Genomic DNA, 21325 nt, shown 5'->3' with positions numbered 1-21325 from the left:
GGGAAGCTGGATGGGAGGAGAGTTAAAGGGCAATGGGTTAATACAACTTAGTGAAGCACTAATACAATGCCTTTTGTCTTCAGAACAGTTAAAACAGTTACTTTCCACTGTGTCCCACACTGGAAAATGGTGTCAATTTCCCCCTTCTAATGGCACAAAGTTCCAGTTTCTAGCTTTGAAAGGTTGTAAGGTACTAGACTTACCTTAATGGGTATAGAGTCAACATAGCCAGTCTTACACTTCCTTCTTCACACCCTGGTGCTGGTGCCATGAAGGAGTGGCTGGAATCATAGTGTACCCCAACTATCTCCAACTGGATATGTACCATGTGGACCACAGGCAGCTGGAACAATCTAATGTGTACCTGGGCTGGGGCAGATTCAGGGAGCTTCTCCTCTATTTCCTCTGTGGGGGAAGGAAAGCCATCCTTTCCAAAAAAAAGAGTACTTGTGGCACCTTAGAGACTAACAAATTTATTAGAGCATAAGCTTTCGTGTGAGCTACAGCTCACACGAAAGCTTATGCTCTAATAAATTTGTTAGTCTCTAAGGTGCCACAAGTACTCCTTTTTCTTCTTGTGAATACAGACTAACACGGCTGCTACTCTGAAACCCATCCTTTCCAAGGCACTCCCCTGGGAGCCAGAGCACCCAGCTGTGCTCTGGGGGGGCTCCCACAGCCAGGCAGGGAACCAGGGCAGGCACTGGGAGAAAGGGCAAGGGCAGCCAGAGGTACTTTCTTCGCCTCTCCCTGGGAAAGAGCAGGCAGCCTGAGTAGCTGCAGCAGGGAAGGACCAGCAGTTGCAGGGGCATTAAGTGGGGGGGGGGGGGGGGGGGGGGACCACACTGGCTCCCGTAGGGATAGGGCTAGACCCAAACTCTTCCATTTAAACGGCAGCTCAGGGAGCACATGGTAATGCCCAATCACACAGGAAGTCGCTCAGCCAGGCAGCCTGCGGGGCCATCAATTCGAGGCTGGAGGGCCAGCAGGGCCGAGTGCCCAGTAGCTCAGAAGGCAAAGAGGCAGGCAGGGTACCACGCATTTGCCATATTTCTTGTGTTCGCAGGAGAGAACTATGGGGCCCTCCCAGAGCCCCTGTGTGTGCGCCCGGCTGGGCACAAGGAGCAGTGGCAGGGCATACTGGGGGGGGTGTCATGCTTCCTGGAAGAGGTAACAGAGCCCAGCCAGCTGGCCCGAGGACAGGAGCAAGACCACGGGGCTCTGAGCCCCCCCCATTCCCTGAAAGACTGCCCCCCCCCCGGGCTCTGTGCCCTCTGCCAGCCCCTCTGGGCACTGTGCCTCCCAACATCCTGCAAGACCCGGCCCCTGTGCGCCCCACACCACGCAAGGCCCACTCCCCCGGACACAGCGCCCCCCACACCCTGCAAGACCCGACCCCCGGCACCACGCCCTCCGCCAGCCCCCCCCCAAGACCCACTTCCCGCGCGCCCCTCCCCTCACCTCCTCCCGCGCAGACGCCATAGCGGGAATGCTGGGCCGCGCTGTCCGCTCCGTACAAGCTGCAGCCGATCCGTGGGGAGGGGCAGCCTGACACTGACACAACCGCAGCGCCTGCGCCTGCGCCTGCTCCCGCCCCGCCCCGCCCCTCTGGAACCTTCCGGAGCCCCCGTCCGCTACGAGCCCAGGCTTCCGCCGGAGAGCGGGAGTCGGGACCACGCCCCTTAGCGACTAGAGCCGCATAAACCACGCCCCTTCTCACTCCCAGCAGGAAGAGGCATAGAGTTGGCGGGAGTCGGGGCGTCCTAGAAGGTCTCACGGCAGAGCGGGCGCAAGCGCTCGGCGGCCATTTTATCGCCGTGCGCCCTGCGAGCGGGAACGGAGTGGGCGGGGCTCTCAAAGGCGCGACGTTTCCAGGGAGACAGCCTAGCTGAGGCGACGACCGGAGCGCGTTAAGGGGTGTTCGTCGCGGGGAAGCGGGCGCCTCTCGTCAAAGGGGCCTCCGGCTCTACCGTTGCCGTCCGGGGGGGTTGTGTCCCAGTTCCGCCCCATCCCCCTTCACCTGATGGCCGTCCCACCAGCGGTAGCGAGTCTCTCCTCTGCCCGGAGCACTGGAGGTCGCTCTTGGTTGGCCAATGGCCGCCCAGAGGAAAGGGCCGAGGAGCCCCGCTCTCGCCGCGGGGGACGGGGGAGCCGGCGCTGGGCGGCAGAGGGGCCGCGCCGTGCGAGGAGAGCCGCGGAGGACGGTGTTGGTCAGGTACCGGACCGGCCGGCAGCGTCCTTAGACCCGGTTAGGCTTCCGCGTAGCCGCGCTCGCTGCCCCTTTCCTATGGGGCTCTTCCTTCGCCCTCAACAGCTGCCAGCTGGCTCGGCCCTGCCCAGTGGGCGCTGGTGACTGCAGCTGTCATGGACCAGTAGCCCGAGGAAGGTACGTGAGCACCTTTAGCCCTAGAGACAGTTTAGCCCTAGACAGTTTTTTGAAGTGCTTATATGCCAGTTGGTTTCAGAGTAGCAGCCGTGTTAGTCTGTATCCGCAAAAAGAAAAGGAGGACTTGTGGCACCTTAGAGACTAACACATTTATTAGAGCATAAGCTTTCGTGAGCTACAGCTCACTTCATCGGATGCATTCAGTGGAAAATACAGTGGGGAGATCTATATACACAGAGAACATGAAACAATGGGTGTTACCATACAAACTGTAACCAGAGTGATCAGGTAAGATGAGCTATTACCAGTAGGAGGGGATGGGGGGGAAACCTTTTGTAGTGATGATCAAGGTGGGCCATTTCCAGCAGTTGACAAGAATGTCTGAGGAACAGTGGTGGGGGCAGGGGAGAATAAACATGGGGAAATAGTTTTACTTTGTGTAATGACCCATCCACTCCCAGTCTTTATTCAAGCCTAAGTTAATTGTATCCAGTTTGCAAATGAATTCCAATTCAGCAGTCTCTCGTTGGAGTCTGTTTTTGAAGTTTTTTTGTTGAAGAACTGCCACTTTTAGGTCTACTTGTGGCACCTTAGAGACTAACAAATGTATTTGAGCATAAGCTTTCGTGAGCTACAGCTCACTTCATTGGATGCGGACTAACATGGCTGCTACTCCGAAACCTGTCACGTTTAGGTCTGTAATCGAGTGACCGGAGAGATTGAAGTCTTCTCCGACTGGTTTTTGAATGTTATAATTCTTGACGTCTGATTTGTGTCCATTTATTCTTTTACGTAGAGACTGTCCAGTTTGACCAATGTACATGGCAGAGGGGCATTGCTGGCACATGATGGCATATATCACATTGGTAGATGCGCAGGTGAACGAGCCTCTGATAGTGTGGCTGATGTGATTAAGCCCTATGATGGTGTCCCCTGAATAGATATGTGGACACAGTTGGCAACGGGCTTTGTTGCAAGGATAGGTTCCTGGGTTAGTGGTTCTGTTGTGTGGTGTGTGGTTGCTGGTGAGTATTTGCTTCAGGTTGGGGAGCTGTCTGTAAGCAAGGACTGGCCTGTCTCCCAAGATCTGTAAGAGTGATGGGTCGTCCTTCAGGATAGGTTGTAGAATCTTGATGATGCGTTGGAGAGGTTTTAGTTGGGGGCTGAAGGTGATGGCTAGTGGCGTTCTGTTATTTTCTTTGTTGGGCCTGTCCTGTAGTAGGTTACTTCTGGGTACTCTTCTGGCTCTGTCAATCTGTTTCTTCACTTCAGCAGGTGGGTATTGTAGTTGTAGGAATGTATGATAGAGATCTTGTAAGTGTTTGTCTCTGTCTGAGGGGTTGGAGCAAATGTGGTTATATCGTACACCATTCTCCAGCAACCCACCTCACCCCAGTGACCCATCAGCTGGACGATGTTTTAAATGTAATGAGCCGGGGCATGTAAAGGCCAACTGCCCCATGAACCCCAACAGATTACAGTTCATTGCACCGGAATCGCCCCAGAGGTCCTCGGAATCACCCCAGATACCTCCCAGATAACCTTGGAGTGGAGGGAAACTGTGAGTGTGGGCAGGAAGAAGGTCACCGCGTGGAGGGACACCGGAGCACAAGTGTCGGCTAACCATGCTTCCTTAGAGACTAACAAATTTATTTGAGCATAAGCTTTTGTGAGCTACAGCTCAGTTCATCGAATGCATCCGATGAAGTGAGCTGTAGCTCCCAAAAGCTTATGCTCAAATAAATTTGTTAGTCTCTAAGGTGCCACAAGTACTCCTTTTGTTTTTGCGAATACAGACTAACACGGCTGCTACTCTGAAACCATGCTTCCTTAGTGGACCCCAATTTAATCAACCCAGAGATTCAAGTGATGATTCAACCCTTCAAGTCAAACTCTTTATATTTCTCTACAGCCAAGTTGCCTGTCCAGTACAAGGGCTGGTCAGGAACGTGGACTTTTGCAGTCTATGATGATTATCCCATCCCCATGCTGTTGGGGGAAGACTTGGCCAATCATGTGAAGCGAGCCAAGAGGATGGGAATGGTCACCCGCAGCCAAGCTAAACAAGCCGTCATGCCTAGCTCTGTTCTGGAAACTTCTACCAGGACCCAGTCAGAGGTGATGGACCCGGACACCAGGCCAATGTCTGCAACAGCAGTAGTGGATCAAGACCCAGATAGAGCCAGGGAACCGGAACTGGCAGAACAACCAGCACGAGACCCATTGCCAGCACTGAATCCAGTACTTGCAACCCCAAACCCAGAGGGCCCCACCGAACCTGAACTGGCAGCAGCTGATAACCCTATTAAAGATGCTCAGCCGGAGCCTGAACCCCAACATAGTGCACCAGCGGAGAGTGGTTCACAGTCAACGGAAACAGCCCTATCCCCTACATCACTTCCAGAGGGACCAAGCATAGGTCCACAATCCAATGAGGAGCTGATGTCTCCAGCATCAAGGGAACAGTTCCAGACCGAACAGGAAGTAGATGAAAGCCTCCAGAGAGTTTGGACGGCGGCACGGAGCAACGCACTGCCTCTCAGCTCTTCTAATCGATTCAGGTTTGTTGTAGAAAGAGGACTTTTATACAAGGAAACCCTTTCTGGTGGACACCAGGAAGACTGGCATCCTCAGAGACAGTTGGTAGTTCCAACTAAGTACCGGGTCAAGCTCTTGAGCTTAGCCCACAATCATCCTAGTGGCCATGCTGGGGTGAACAGGACCAAAGACCGGTCGGGGAGGGAATGGGCAAGGATGTTTCTACCTATGTCCGGTCTTGTGAGGTATGCCAAAAAGTGGGAAAACCCCAAGATCAGGTCAAAGGCCCTCTGCAGCCACTCCCCATCATTGAAGTTCCATTTCAGCGAGTAGCTGTGGATATTCTGGGTCCTTTTCCGAAAAAGACACCCAGAGGAAAGCAGTACATACTGACTTTCATGGATTTTCCACCCGATGGCTGGAAGCAGTAGTTCTAAGCAACACCAGGGCTAAAAGCGTGTGCCAGGCACTAGCAGACATTTTTGCCAGGGTAGGTTGGCCCTCCGACATCCTCACAGATGCAGGAACTAATTTCCTGACAGGAACTATGGAAAGCCTTTGGGAAGCTCATGGGGTAAATCACTTGGTTGCCACTCCATACCACCATCAAACAAGTGAAGAAGTTTAATGGAACTTTGGGGGCCATGATACGTAAATGAGCACTCCAGTGATTGGGACCTAGTGTTGCAGCAGTTGCTCTTTGCCTGAATAGCTATACCACATCCTAGTTTAGGGTTTTCACCATTTGAACTTGTATATGGCCGCGAGGTTAAGGGGCCGTTACAGTTGGTGAAGCGGCAATGGGAGGGATTTACACCTTCTCCAGGAACTAACATTCTGGACTTTGTAACCAACCTACAAAACACCCTCCGAACCTAGCCCTTGCTAAGGAAAACCTACTAGGATGCTCAAAAAGAGCAAAAAGCCTGGTCAGCCTTCACCATACATGTCTGGCTGTATGAATTTAACGTACTCCCTTTCGGGCTGCGGAATGCACCCAGCACCTTCCAAAGACTTGTAGATGGTCTCCTAGCGGGATTAGGAGAATATGCAGTCGCCTACTTTGACGATGCAGCCATATTTTTGGATTCCTGGGCAGAACACCTGGAACATCTACAAAAAGTCTTGGAGCGCATAAGGGAGGCAGGACTAACCATTAAGGCTAAGAAGTGTCAAATAGGCCTAAACAGAGTGACTTACCTTGGACACCAGGTGGGTCAAGGAACTATCAACCCCCTACAGGCCAAAGTGGATACTATCCAAAAGTGGCCTGTCCCAAGGTCAAAGGAACAGGTTCAATCCTTCTTAGGCTTGGCCGGTTATTACAGGCTATTTGTACCGCAATACAGCCAAATCACTGCTCCACTGACAGACCTAACCAAAAAGAAACAGCCAAATGCTGTTCGGTGGACCGAAGAGTGTCAGAAGGCCTTTAACCAGCTTAAAGCGACACTCATGTCTGACCCTATACTAAGGGCCCCAGACTTTGACAAACCGTTCCTAATAACCACCGATGCGTCCGAGCATGGTGTTGGAGCAGTGTTAATGCAGGAAGGACCAGATCAAGAATTCCACCCTGTAGTGTTTCTCAGCAAGAAGCTGTCTGAGAGGGAAAACAACTGGTCAGTCAGTGAAAAAGAATGTTACGCCATTGTCTACGCTCTGGAAAAGCTACGCCCATATGTTTCCACCTGCAAACCGACCATGCTGTGCTACAGTGGCTTCATATCGCCACGGGAAATAACAAAAAACTTATTCGGTGGAGTTTAGCTCTCCAAGATTTTGATTTAGACTTCCAACACATCTCAGGAACTTCTAACAAAGTGGCTGATGCACTCTCCTGTGAAAATTTCCCAGAATCAACTGTTAAAATCGTCCTTGAGATGTAGAAAATATTGTTAGTCTTTATATGCTTGGTAGTATATTTAGAAGTGCATGTGTCTTATTAACTCTGTTTTTTCCTAGGGCTCCAGGAAGAAATCACAGCCAGTGTTTCACCCTATCTGTGATTTGGGGGGCGTGTCAAATATAAAGAGAAGGGTAAACACCTTTAAAATCCCTCCTGGCCAGAGGAAAAACCCTTTCACCTGTAAAGGGTTAAGAAGCTAGGATAACCTCGCTGGCATTTGACCAAAATGACCAATGAGGAGACATGATACTTTCAAAGCTGGAGGGGGGAGAAACAAAGGGTCTGGGTCTGTGTCTGTCTGTGTGATGCTTTTGCCGGGGTCAGAACAGGAATGGAGTCTTAGAACTTGGTAAGTAATCTAGCTAGATATGCGTTAGATTATGATTTCTTTAAATGGCTGAGTAAATAAGCTGTGCTGAAGGGAATGGATATTCCTGTTTTTGTGTCTTTTTGTAACTTAAGGTTTTGGCTAGAGGGATTCTCTCTGTTTTGAATCTAATTACCCTGTAAGGTATTTGCCATCCTGATTTTACAGAGGTGATTCTTTTTTACTTCTATTAAAATTCTTCTTTAAAGAAACTGAATGCTTTTTCATTGTTCTTAAGATCCAAGGGTTTGGGTCTGTGGTCACCTACGCAAATTGGTGAGGTTTTTTACCAAGCCTTCCCCAGGAAGTTTTGGTGAGGATTTTGGGGGGAAAGACACTTCCAAATGGCTCTTTCCTAATAAAAAACCCAGTTAGACGTTTGGTGGTGGCAGAGAAAGTCCAAGGGCAAAAGGTAAAATAGTTTGTACCTTGGGGAAGTTTTAACCTAAGCTGGTAAAAGTAAGTTTAGGAGGTTTTCACGCAGGTCCCCACATCTGTACCCTAGCATTCAGAGTGGGGAAGGAACCTTGACATAGATAAACGGAAATTAAAAGGTACAGTGTCAAAAGTGAAATAACTGCAAGCTGCATGGAAACTTTTCGAAGACAGCATAAGAGGCCCAGATGTGCCTACCTTTAAGATGCAATATAGGCACAGTGTGGTATGCAATAGAAGCACAGTATGGTATTTGCTTTTTTTATTTTTTTGGTCTCTGTTCCTGCCTGATTGGTTACTTCCAGTTTCACATGGTGTCCAGTTGACCAGTCAGTCTGTAACTCTGGTGTTCATATCTTTGAGGTTCTACTGTATTTAGATTTTTCAGAAAGCCTTTAATAAGGTCTTTCACCAAAGGCTCTTAAGCAAAGTAAGAAGTTAGCAGGATAAGAAGGAAGGTCCTCTCATGGGTCAGTAAAAGATAGGAAACAATAGGAATAATAGCCAGTTTTTAGAACAGAGAGAGGTAAATATAGTGGTGTGCATCCCAGAGGTCTGTATTGGGACCAGCACTGTTCAACATATTAATAAATGATCTGGAAAAAGGGATAATTAGTGAGGTGGCAAAATTTGCAGATGAAACAAAACTACTCAAGATAGTTAAGTCCAAAGCAGACTGTGAAGAGTTACAAAGGGATCTCCCAAAACTGGGTGACTGGGCAACAAAATGGCACATGAAATTAAATGTTGCTAAATGCAAAGAAATGCACATTGGAAAACATAATCCCAACTATACATATAAAATGATGGGGTCCAAATTAGCTGTTACCGTTCAAGAAAGAGATCTCGGAGTCATTGTGGATAGTTTTCTGAAAACATCCACTGAATGTGCAGTGGCAGTCAAAAAAGCAACAGAATGTTGTGAATCATTAGGGATAGATAAGACAGAAAATATATTCCCTGTATATAAATCCATGGTATGCCCAAATTTTGACTACTATGTGCAGATGTGGTTGCCCCATCTCAAAAAAGATATATTGGAATTGGAAGAGATACAGAAAAGGGCAACAAAAATTATTAAGGGTATGGAACAGCTTCCCTATAAAGAGAGATTAATAGAACACACTTTTCAGCTTGGAAAAGAGACTACATAGGGGAGATATGATAGTTCTATGAAATTATGACTGGTGTGGAGAAAGTAAATAAGGAAATGTTATTTACTCATAACACAAGAACTAGGGGTCACCCAATGAAATTAATAGGCAGCAGGTTTAAAATAAACAAAAGGAAGTGTTTCTTCACACAGTGCACAGTTAACCTGTGGAACTCTTTGCCAGAGAATGTTGTGAAAGCGAAGACAATCATGGGGTTCAAAAAGAACTTGATAAATTCATGGAGGATACATCAGTGACTATTAGCCAGGATGGGAAGGGATAGCGTCCTTAGTCTCTGTTTGCCAGAAACTGGAAATGGGTGACGGGATGGATCACTTGATCATTACCTGTTCTGTTTATTCCCTCTGAAGCACCGGGTATTGGCCACTGTTGGAAAACAAGGTATTGGGCTAGATCAGTGGTTCCCAAACTGGGGTTCACAAAATGTTACAGGAGAAAAAATTCTCTAATGGCGGACAGAGCTGTCTCTAGGGACTCCGGGCAGCACGTGGCTAGCAGCCCAGAGCCCCTGGACTTCCAAGAGCTAAGCAGATCAAAGCAAGCATATCTATCACACTGAGGAAATTTAAACTTCGGGACTCATAAGAAATGGAAAGGGAGGTGGATATTTTTTGCTGTTTTTTAAAATTAAATAGGCAGCTAGTATTGTTTTTTAAATTATTATGAAGAACAAGTTTAAGGTTTGTTGCAACGTGCGTCATTTGCCTGGACTGCTCAAGACCTGAGTGCTTGTGTAGGAAGAACTCTTTGAGTTGAGTTCTTAAATACCTTCATGCTGTTTCACATCTGATACTTCTTGATGAAACATAGGAGCCTTGTCTTATAACAGGCTTATTCAAAGTGATACAAGCTATGAAAGTGAGATCTTGGAAGTGTGTTGCCATTTTCATAATGTAATAAAAATACTGTAATGATAATAGTGTATAATAAGCATGTCATAAAAACAAATTTTGTATTTCCAAGATCACTGCTTTTATAATTTATACTCAGATAAAGAAGAAAATCCCTGGACATATTAATTTTTAGGAGGGGGTTCGTAAGACTTGACATTTTGACTTGAAAGGGGTTCACAGGTTGTTAAAGTTTTGGGAACCACTGGGCTAGATGGACTTGTGCTCTGACCCAGTATGGCCATTCTTATGTTAGAAAAGGGTGTTCCTTGCTTTTTCCTTTGCAAAAATGTAATCTTACTTTTATTGTGTCTTTCCTTCCCTCCCGCCCCCTCAAGCTTCCCAGCTGTCTGGCCTTCTTTTTCACTGCTCCTCTCCCCGAGCACAAGCGTCTGTCCCTTTTCTAGTCTGCTCCCTTGGCCTTACAGCACAGCTACCTTCTCAGTCTCTTCTTGGGTATAGTGCTTGCCTGACCCATTGCCTGCTTCCACTATGTATTCTGCTAGGGAGATACTCAAGATCCTGTAACCTCAGTCCTTGTGTAGCATCATCCTCCAGGAGTGGTGTATACTGTATATAGACAGACTGGCTCCTTTTACTTCCAGCAGCTTTTGTAAGCCTGCAGCGTCTGAAGACCCCAGGCATTTCTAGAAACAATTGGAAAAGAGGAGCCATGTGACGTATCAATTCTCCACCGATTGCCAGCAACTGAGCTGTGGACCACAGATACAGGTGTGGTACTGCATTACCCCATCTAGGGGTAGTCAATTATTTTTTGTCAAGGTCCAAATTTCTTGGTCAATGTATAGTCAAGAGCTAGACTCCAGAGAAAATGAAAATAATAATAATAATTAATGATGCTAAGTAAAAAAAAAAAAAAAAAAAAGATTTTGGGGTCCAATGAAAAGTGTCTGGTGGTCTGGATTTGACCACAAGTCTGCCTATTGACTACCCCTGCCCCAGACCCTTAAAATTAGTTGCTTGCTATATAACCTCCATTAGCGGACTTTCTAAGTGTGAATTCAGTGATACATAAAGATACGATTTAGTCACAGACGTCATGGATTCTGAGACATTTTAACAAACCTCTGTGACGACTTTGGCTTCTGTCCCCCCCTGCTTGGGCTGTCAGTTCCTTCCCCCGCTTCCCCCCGGTACTTGAGCTTCAGTCCCCCGTGGTGGTCAGTACCCCTTCCCCCTCTTCCCCAGTTATTGTTAGTAAAAGTCAGGGACAGGCTTCCATGAATTTTTGTTTATTGCCTGTGACCTGTCCCTGACTTTTACTAAAAATAACTAACGAAATCTTAACCTTAATGATAGGACTTGATACACTAATGCTGCATGCCTGAGAGTGACCAAATTGAGTTGCTGTAAGCATATCAAAAGTGCCAGTGTTAAGATTTATTATTGTAAATAGAGGTCAAACCATTTCTTGAGCAGACATTGAGGGTATCAGTAACGTGAGCAGTTTATGAAAACAAGCATCTCATTCCCATCTTGTTTGCATTTCTGTTTATTTTACAAGGTATCATTCACACAATGAAAACAAGATACTGATCTAAACATGTCTAACAATTAAAAAAGTAAACATTTCTTCTGATGTACATTACACTTTTAATAACAAGTGTTACATTTATATTTTTATATAATACATGGATTGGTTATACAGTGACTGATTGGCAGTATAGAAATGTTCCCAAATCATATGTCTAACAGAACAAAACTCCTGTAGCTCCCTAGTCCACCAGCGTGTATTTCTCTTATAATTAGGAATGGACCCAAATCAAGACTGTGCAGCTGAATAACCCAACAGGTGGGGAACCTTCACTCTGGATCCAAGCTTTGCAGCTGGTCCCTATTTCAAGAGGCTGAATAAAATCCTTAGAACTGAACCCCCTTTAAATTTTGGAAAACTAGGGATCTGGATAGGGCCCATCTCTGCTTGCACTGGACATCATTGTATTTTCTACTTATACTATAAAGAATATTCTCTCCAGAGTTGGGCTTTTTAAGAGAAGGTGATGGTTCTAAGTGAAATGGCTCCCAATACAATTCTTGAAAACCTCATCCACATTCGTTTCCTCAGGGGTTTGTTGAAAGGAGGGAATCAGGAAAAGAGGGAATCAGGCAAAGATGCCAATAACATTTTCTCTTGTTTATATGAATTGGTAGTAGGTTCCATGTATTATATAAAACACAAAAATAAGAGAAACTGAAAGGAAATTAGTACAGCCCAGGATTCTGGTGGTTATCAAATCACATGAATGAAATTTGTGACACTAGACTCTTCTGATGTATTTTATCTCCTAATTCAGTTTCCTATATATTATTCTATATATAACATATAGTTTCCAAAGATGCATATATGCTCCTTTACAGGTTAAATAAAAACAAGCCTCACTGAATAAAAAAATAAGGGAAGGAAGTAAAGTTCTTATTTTTGAGCCATATTTTTTCCAGGTAAAAATAGGCATGAAATACATTCAATAGCAAACCACTGGGAGTCTGGAAGAAATTAATGACAGCTCTTTATTCCTGAAGGACAAACCTGTACAAAGTGATTAATGGTCGTGAAATGTTGTTTTGCAGGCCTCTGAACTAGGAAAGGTAGGGTTGTAATTAGTGCTTGTGTATAGTGCCCTTATGTGCTCCAGTTTTTAGTTCTCATTATGAATCTCTTTAAAACTGGATGCTTTCTATGTATCATAGCCTAGTTTTTGAGGGTGCATTGGGGGCTGTTTAGAAGTCAACTTGCGACATTTTCTACACTGAATAGTTCAAAATGAAAGGGATGTAGTGTGTGAGCATTTAGCACTATTTTGATAGAAATGCCTTTTTTTTTTTTTGTGGGACACCTCTCCATGGGATGGTTAATGTAATAACCAGAAAGGGAATTTAGAAGGAGTCTGTATTTAAGAGGAAAATGTATGGTGCTACGTTATATCTGTGGGCATATGCAGTGCCATATGTCCAGTAAAGACCGCTATTGAACAACTGACTACTTTACAAGGCATCATCCACTGATGGCTGGTTCAAGAGAACTATTATTCAGCTCTTAGTTAAAACCACTGCCTAGATGTTCAAATGTAAAATGTGTACTAAAGGCTTCTCTAGGAGATGAAAAATAACATATTATATGACAAAGTTCACATGTTCGGTACAGGGATGTCAGAATTCAGCCATGCACACTTCCTACTGGCATTAGGAAAGCAAGATTTTTTCATACTTAATTTGTAAATCATGATACTGTAGCAGCCAGTATGGGCAGTTTTTCTACTCTGTTAAAGAACACTATCACCAAGGCTAGTCAGCATATCACAAACTCAACTCCATTGGTGAAATCCTGGCCCCACTGAAGTCAATGGGAGTTTTGTCATTGTCTCACTGGGGCCAGGATTTCACCCCTGGTGTTTGCAACAAAACCTAATGCTGTAATGTATTTGTCTCTTCTTAGACTACAGGAGTCTGCTATGACGAATATACTCTGGTATTGAGGAATGAGTTTCTGCTCTGCCTGACTCTCCTTTCTTGTTCTAGTGAACGGAGATACCTCACACCTGCTTTTTGCTTCAAAATAGCTTTTTAATGAAATAAAACAAAATACGCCAGCATAAAACAGGAAATTCAATGGCTAAACAAAAAGTCCTGCCATACATCTTATAATACAAAATTTTTTTCTGCTTATCTAAAGATAACTTAGCTATAGCAAATGGGAAGATGTACAATCTAATGAGCAGGGTAGAGGCTGGGATGTGTGTGTCAGCTGGCTATATTGGGTACATGGTTCAGTGCTTTCCTTCTACTGAGGACTGAAGCATAAGAACCTTGAGCAATTTATCTGAATGAAGGCAAGTCATTAACTTTTCAATTTTTTTTTAAGTGATATGAAGTATGCACTACTATTTTACATAAATTCAACTTTGATCCACAATGATATGATTAGTGAATTGATGTACCATATAATTAAACTTTTTATTTATCCTGTTAGGTGTTTCACCCAAACTTGTGCATAAAGTGGAAAAAATTATTTATTCTTTCTGCATTGTGCACCTCAGTGAGACACTAGTATCCACAAGATTAATAACTGCATCAAAATATATATTTTACAGAGATTTCTTTCTTTGTGAAATTAAGGCCATATTTCAAAATTACTTGTTCTGAATAGAAGTAAAAATAAAAATCCCCAATAATGCATACTCCTTACATATGGACGGATGCAAATTAACTTTAGTATAACTGTTGGAACTGGGCATGCATTTTGATATTGATTTAAAAAAATTATTACTTCTACACTTTGAGTTATGTTAACTGTTTCAGTGCTGTTTGAACAGATACATATTCGCTTCAGTGAGACTTTTAATTCAGGAAGTCTCCCTTTGAAAAAAATCTGCACAAACATCAGCTTTTACCACATACAGTATATCAGCCAACCCTGAAGGTGCACATTTCCATCATGTACCTAATTCTGTGTCTCACCACTGAGAGGGCCAACTAAAACCAATTTTTTTATCCTTATGACAATCGTAGGTTATTTATATATACAGCCAGGAAGTGGGATTTTACCTCCTATCTTGTAACCCTACAGTCTTGTTAGCTTTCCATGTTATTGAATATCACTGTCATTACAGTCAGGAAAGTGCTCTTTTATTTGTTCTTTCACTGATTCCAAGAAGATTTACAGTTTTTAAAGTCTAAAGGTTATTCATTCTTCTAATTAGAGGCGATAGACACTCAACCTGGGATTGGGGTTAGAAAAATCAAGCCTCTTGGATCATAACTAGGAGTGAAGATTCTGTCATCAGCATTGGACTGATAATTTTATTGCTATCATGTGAAGGCAAAATAGAATCCAACTTCCTCTCCAATAACTAACGGCTCAGCATGGCTGACAGGTAACAAACATTTTTGAGTGGAGACATGCCAGAAAGTGCCATTTTAAAATCACTTTTCTATTTATACTGCATTGAAGACCTTGTTTGGTAAACAATATAAATCAACCTCTAGGCATGATTGAAATTAAAGGATTGGAATTTAAATGAGAAATTTGGACAGAACTGGTGGTTTGATACTAGTAATAATGTTGGCTGTGAGCACAATACTCCCAGTATTACAATATGGTAATTATTCCAATGTATATAATTGTTACCTCCAGTTTATTACATAACTTAGTTCAAGTTTGTTAATTCACTTGCCAATGACATCTCTATGCTTAAATTAGTAATTCCACTGGACAGGAATGCTGGTCTTTATTCAGATAAGTATTAATAGCAATAAGCTGATTATGGAAAGCATGCCAAAATTCAGTTTCACTTGAAGAACCCTCTTATTTTTGGTTCCACTCTGTAACAACATCTAGACAAAACACTGTTCTTCCACGCAAGTTTATAAACCATTCTAAAGAGAGGAACTTAACTCTTTTCAGCTCTGTTCTTAGAAAAAAGAACCTACATCACCAAATTGCAGGACTTTTGCTGCCTAAGGATAGTGACTATATTTTGATCTCTAATTCAAACAGCTGACTGCTCTTCAAAATGTCTCATTTGGCATAGGATAAATATTAAACTTGTACTATATGTAAAAATCTTCTGAAAATATACTTGAAAGTAAAGCAGGATGCGAGTATCATTAAACTTTATTGTACAGAGCTGATAAAATATTGCATTACTTAAAATTTAAAATCAAAACAGGGCTAATGTCCCTGGAACATTTTATAACATGGGGAAACTTAATGCACAACTCTTGTCCAGCAACAATATTTATCTGCAAGACCTTCTTATAGACATGTTAAATATAATTAAAAATATTTCCATCAGTTTAAGCAATAGTTTAATTTTTCATGAAATACGTATTTCTATAAATATTTATGTTCAATCAAAAAAAAGACAACTGCTTTTGCACTTCAACTTAGAGGTATAAAACAAGACAACCGTGTTTTCAGACAGACTCAATAATCATCAGAAAAGTTTACCTCATGAGTAAGTCTATTATCTTGCATTTTTAATATTTTGTCCTTTAAAAAAATACAAGAACTTAGGGTTCCCTAATAAAATGTCAAAAGCAAATAAACTTTTCTATGGTGTGTTTTTCTCCTGTGCAAAGAGAGTTTTTTGATTTGATGCTTCCAGTTTTGTGCCAAGTGCAAGCCTTAAACCTTGGCCCAGTGTTTCATGTGAAAATGTTTCCACCAACTTTACCCTGAAAAAAAACAACAGCTTTTATTGTACAGGGATACTAGAATGTCAAAACTAAGCAAGGTTTCAAATCTACTTATTGGCCAAACAAACCCCACCCAAGGAATATATCCTTCCCTTTGTTCTAATGGAGGGAATTATTTCTCCAGTTCAGAAAATAAAACATAGAATAAGAAGGGAACTAGAAGATTTCACTTTAAATTCCAGTTCAGGTGCGAAGCACAAGAATTAAACAGTGCTGCCACTCAGCGCCTGGAAGACCTGCGCTCCTTGAATTTGTGCAGGAAGCTAATCGCCAAAATCAAACACACACAATATTCGCAGGGAACATTATAAACACATGTGCTATGCCAGAGAGAGCACAAGACGATCTTGGCTGTGACTTAAGACTAATAATGAATGGGAAATGCTTCGCTGCAGGATGCAATCACCACTGTAAACTTGAGATGATCCCATGGCATGAGTATAGAGCCTGGCATTATACTGTGCTTTCTTTGACAAGATTTATGCTGCCCTCCTTCTTTCCCAAAAAGAAAACATCTGTAGTTATAATTAGTTCACATACTAAACACTTAGTTCTGAATTATTTGATCCATCTTAACATGTAAGCATATAAAATAAAGTGTAAAAGGATGAAGGTATTGGAATGTGGCTGTCAGGAAGGCAGATGGGAAATAAGTATTCAACATAAAATTGGATTTTTTAAATAACTTCCCTTTGGAAAGGGTCACACCAGAATGAGTAAAGACACTGAAGGATTTCACTTCAGTGCCTGCACTCCTGCCTTTTGTCCTTTTCCCAAGAGGAGAGACCCCTGGGAAAATCCTCCAGGGCTTCAATTGCTTTGTTCTTTGTGCTCTTGTGCCTGGAGTCTGGCTGGAACTATGTACTGCTCTCTTTGGGTGGCTGGGATGGTGGAGGCTGCTGGGGTGGCTGTGTGCTCGTGGCCGTTTTGATAGAGTTCAGGGTTTTGCTAAACCAAGAGTTTTTAGCAGCTTGGATTTCATTCATAAGGGTTCCTCTCTGGTGCTCCAGTTCCTAAGGAAGTAGAATAGTCAGAGTTGATCAGAAAATCATTGATTAGAGAGGCATCTTCAAAGTCAATTCCTTTAACTGAGTTCTTTCCTTCTACAGTTAGGGGGAGGGGAGAGGCAGTAGAACTAAAGAAGATACTACTACAAATTAGAACCCTTTTTCTTTGAAGACCAGAGGGGAAGAGTGAACCAACATCTCATTTTCCTGGGAATTCACAAAATCAGCTATGTCCAATTATATTGGCATAAAATAAACCCTCAGAGGTGATGTGTGGGTGTAGCAATGGTACAGACGAGCATATAGGTACACTATAGGCAAACAAGATTTAATCTATAGGAGGGTAAAAGACCAATGGTATGGTGCCTTGATGGCTTGGCAACTGTATGTAGAGATGTCTAGAAGTAGAACAATAGTATGAAAGGAAGGACGTATCTTGAGCAGCTACTGAACCAATAGAGGAATGGTAGTGTCTGAGGAGTGGAGGGGCTGCCTTGTTTGCAATGATACTCCTTGCCATGGGTACTGACGGATGCCGCAAGGGATATTACTATGCATGATGGATGTTGTGACTTGTGGTGAGAGTGACTCCACAAGCTTAGCAGAAGAGGAGAGGGTACTTCAAGAACAAAAGGGTTGACAACAGACAATCATCTGCCAGATAGGACTGGGGTAAGTTAGGGCCACAAATGAGAGCTATTTTTTGGACATAGCACTATGTTATTAAAAGGCTGGATTGTGTTTTATAGTCACTGCCATGGATTGGGAATAGTGTAGTTACATTTACCCCCAGCAGATCTACAGGAGGCATTGAGTTTCATACCCTTTCCAGAGCTCCCTACCATGTAGGTTAAATGTGGCCTTTGTGCCACCCTTTAACAGGATGTGGTATGCATTCTTCTGCAGTGGTCTTAGCCCCCTTTGGCTTGGCTAGCCTTGCAGGGAGTGCAAGAATGACTCTATTCAGCTTCGGTGCAGGAACGAAAGGAACAGGAGACTCCTTTCAATTTGGCTATGTCTACACGGATTACCTTACAGTGGCACAGCTGTGCCTCTACAGTTACGCCTCTGTAAGGTCTCCTGTATAGCCACTCTTTGCCAGCAGGACAGAGCTCTCCTGCTGGCAAAATAAAACCACCGCCAATGAGCAGCGGTAGCTTTGTCAGCTGGAGAGCGTCTCCCTGACCGACAAAAGTTTTACCAATGGAAGTACCAGTGTAGACATAGCCCTTAGTGTCGCGGCATAAAAGCAGCATTCCAGCACCATCTACACTACAGAGCAGAACCAAAGTCAAGGAGACAGTCACATTGCAACTAAATTCCCCATAGGGTAGACAGGGCTTAATACAGTCTTTTCTACAGTAGGATACCTGTATATATACCTGAATTTTGCACTTTGCTTCCACAAGCTGCAATTTAGTCTGTGCCAGTTCCAGCTCCATCTCCCTCAGCTGCTTCTTGAGGGCATCCTTCTCATCATCTCTTTCTGTTCCCTGGGTGTCTCTGCTTATAGCAGGCAGCTTCAATGCTCCTTCCTTACTGAAAATCTCACTGCAGTGTTTGCAAGCCATCAGTTTACCCTGGAACAGCCAGAGAATCCATTTTTAGCTATGTTACAGATGTCCTGTTTCCTGGAAGAGCTGCTCTTATGTTAGATTTGCTTTTTGGTGGTAATGGTGGAGCCACTAAGCGTGCTAGATTGTCACATGTGGTATTACCTCAAATGATTTTAGAAGTTCATGAACAACAGATATGGGCACATGCACCAGGATAAGAATTCCTAATACTTTCAGCATTTTTTCAACACATCTAGACTTCAAAAGTCATATTTACCCTCTTGTTAAGACTTGTGATATTTTTGCCGTACTGCATTAATGTTAGCATATTTGTTGACAAAGTAGATTGCAGGGTTTTTTCTCTGGCTAAACTTGCTGCTTTAAAAAAAGAATACCTTTGATCAAATATGAAGATTAATATGGCTTTTGGCAAAATAAATATTCAGCCATGTGATACTGCTTAGAAACCTGCTCCCACCCAGGTTTTCACTACTCATCACAAGTAATCACTCTATGCTGGATGCAATGGCCACTACTTTGCTATTAATACCGGTATGTAATAGTGATATTATCTTACAGAATGCTCCTAGTGTCAAGAACACTTGACAATAGCAAGTTCCATATTGGGTTGGCTTGAAGAGGTGCTTACAAATTGACTAACAATTTGTTCCAGGAACTTTTCAGGTATGGAAGTTAAGCTGGCTGGTCTATAATTCCCTGAGTCCTTTTTGTTCCCCTAGTTTTAAGATCAGTATTATGTTTGCCTTTCTCCATTCTTCTGTGGCCTCACCTGTCCTCCGTAAGTTCTCGAAGATGGTTGTTTCAGCTATTTCCTTAACTACTCTAGAATGAATTTCATCAAGCCCTGAATACATCTAATTTATCTAAATATTCTTTAAACTTTTCTTTCCCTATTTTGGCTTGCATTCCTTCCCTCTTGTTGTTAGTATTGGGTTGAATATCTGGTCACCATTAACAATAGCAAGTGTCTGCTAATGTAATCCTGCTGACATGGCTCTCAGACCACTTAGCAAGAGTAAACAAGTAAACAAATTTACTGAAATACTTTAAGAAACTAGATGCATGTCAGTCTTTATTCTTCTAAAATTAGTTTCACAACAGTAAGTAGGGTGGCTGGCATTCTCATTTCAGAAATGTCTTTTTTTGCATGAGAGGGAAGATATGTATGTTGCTATACTGCCAACTACTTGTAAAGCATGTGTAAAACCCTTGGTTTAATGCATCATAAATAGTAGGCAGTAAAATATTTAACCCTAGTACAAGGCAGACATTTGCCACTGGATAGCAACAGTTATATACTTCAGAAAGTTTGAGAACTACAGAAAGAGGGAGGGATTCCATGTACGTTGCTGTGGCAGCATACAGGTGCTGTGAAGTCCCTTATTGGGGAAAATTCCTCTAGTGGGGAGACTACGTAGGACAACCAGAGACAGCTCTATGCAGATCTCACAAGGCCTTGGTGTTCAGGATAGAAGGGGGATGGTTATGGAAAGTCTAGGGCAGACCAGGCCAGCCCACCATAATTAAGAGCAGCTCCCTGGTCTGCCCAGAATCCATAAGGTCCAAAGCAACCTTTGCTTTCTCTGTCTCAGGCTGTGCTTGTGTGCACTGTGCAAAATGGAGATGCACTTCAAAAGCTTCCCCAAAGGGCTCCCTTTCTCAGCTTATTAGAGCGTATAAAGACTTATCCTTCCATGCTTCCTGCCAAATACATTTCTGCGGGGGAAAAATACAGGCATTCTGTGCACTCCAGTTTGGAAACTCCAGCATACCCGATATCCACAACAGCATGGTAAAGGAACATGTACTCTACAATTGTTTCCATCCTGTGAAACATCTGAGAGGGTATTTTAGACCATCTTCCTGGCTCTCAAGGCTGCTATTATATGGCTGCAGTTCAAATTCCTTTCAGTATTTTACTGCCAGCATCTATGAATAATTGAGTTAGACACTTCACAAACAGAGGCCTCATTCTCACCTTCACAACCTCCAGTTCCTCCTTACTTGCTGTCTGTTGTTTCTCCAGCCTGGTACTTAGCTGGGAACAAATCTGGAAGAGGGAAAACAACCCCTTTGATAAAGTTTATTTAAAAAAAAATGTGTGGTACATTTCAGCAGTATTTTATTATAGCTTCACCGAAATCATACACAGTCATTTCCTCAGAATGAATCCATTAGTGGCAGCAAGGCTGACGAAAAAGGTCTAAATAGTAGTATTCAAGATGCAACCTTAACACTGAGATTGATTTGACTAATTTCATGGGGAGCTGGCCTACATCCTTAGCCAGGAGCAGGGCAAAAGAGGCAGTTGCATTGTAGTGGGTTGGGAATGGTAAGGAGGTATTCTTCTCTACAGAAAGTGGCAGATTCCACTTGGACAACTCCAGAAAGAATATAACTGTCTACAATTCATGCTCTCAGAAAACCTGAAATGAGACATGCCCTGGTCAAAAGTACTAATACTAAAACGCTGAACAGTCAGCTTGCCTGAGATGGGGAGTAGAAAGACGTTAAAAATGGTTTACAAATAATTATATGAAACAGGAGTTTCTCTATAAATGTTACTTGTTTATATTCCGCAATAATGGCTGTGGTTTTCTTTATTTCAGATTCTGCCTTCTCTAGTTGTTTCCTGAAGATTTCCTTCAGCTGGAAAGTTCAAGGAGAGAAATCATATTAGTAGGTGGGCTTTGAGGAATTTTCCAACATGTGAGTGATGACTTCACTCTTGAACATACTCTGCATCTGTAACAACACTATAGCTCTTCATTACCAATTCCCACTACTTGATAAAGCCTGGTATTCAAAAGACTTGTTATAGCCTC

At 43.2% G+C, this 21325-nt stretch overlaps 2 protein-coding genes and 1 long non-coding RNA gene across 12 annotated transcripts in view; 1 reads left to right on the top strand and 2 right to left on the bottom strand.

Annotated features, from left to right (window-relative positions):
• Nucleotides 1-1779, bottom strand: part of LOC119860164 (calcyclin binding protein) — a 22286-nt gene extending 20507 nt beyond the window's left edge. The window contains exon 1 of one of the 2 annotated variants that reach the window (XM_038413524.2): nt 1462-1779. In XM_038413524.2, the coding sequence (XP_038269452.1) occupies nt 1462-1482 (21 nt within the window). In that variant the 5' untranslated portion in view covers nt 1483-1779. Of the gene's footprint in view, nt 1-203; nt 358-1461 lie in introns of those variants that run through there. The other variant, XM_043491108.1, reaches the window with a different exon arrangement.
• Nucleotides 1753-21325, top strand: LOC119860167. The gene is made up of 2 exons (XR_005294451.2): nt 1753-2386; nt 21110-21325. It is a non-coding gene; the product is annotated as an uncharacterized LOC119860167 (long non-coding RNA).
• The window catches only part of RABGAP1L (RAB GTPase activating protein 1 like), a 531206-nt gene continuing 521078 nt past the window's right edge, over nt 11198-21325 (bottom strand). For all 9 annotated transcript variants that reach the window (XM_038413497.2, XM_043491093.1, XM_043491094.1 and 6 more), the window contains 4 exons: nt 21066-21149; nt 20479-20550; nt 18306-18503; nt 11198-16929 (listed from right to left, as the gene is read on the bottom strand). In XM_038413497.2, the coding sequence (XP_038269425.1) occupies nt 16774-16929; nt 18306-18503; nt 20479-20550; nt 21066-21149 (510 nt within the window). In that variant the 3' untranslated portion in view covers nt 11198-16773. The remainder of the gene's footprint in view (nt 16930-18305; nt 18504-20478; nt 20551-21065; nt 21150-21325) is intronic.

The sequence above is a fragment of the Dermochelys coriacea genome, chromosome 8 (genome assembly GCF_009764565.3).
Source record: "Dermochelys coriacea isolate rDerCor1 chromosome 8, rDerCor1.pri.v4, whole genome shotgun sequence".
Taxonomy (NCBI): domain Eukaryota; kingdom Metazoa; phylum Chordata; order Testudines; family Dermochelyidae; genus Dermochelys; species Dermochelys coriacea.
Note: the sequence above shows the minus strand (reverse complement) of the source record. Positions and strands in the feature narration are given on the sequence as shown.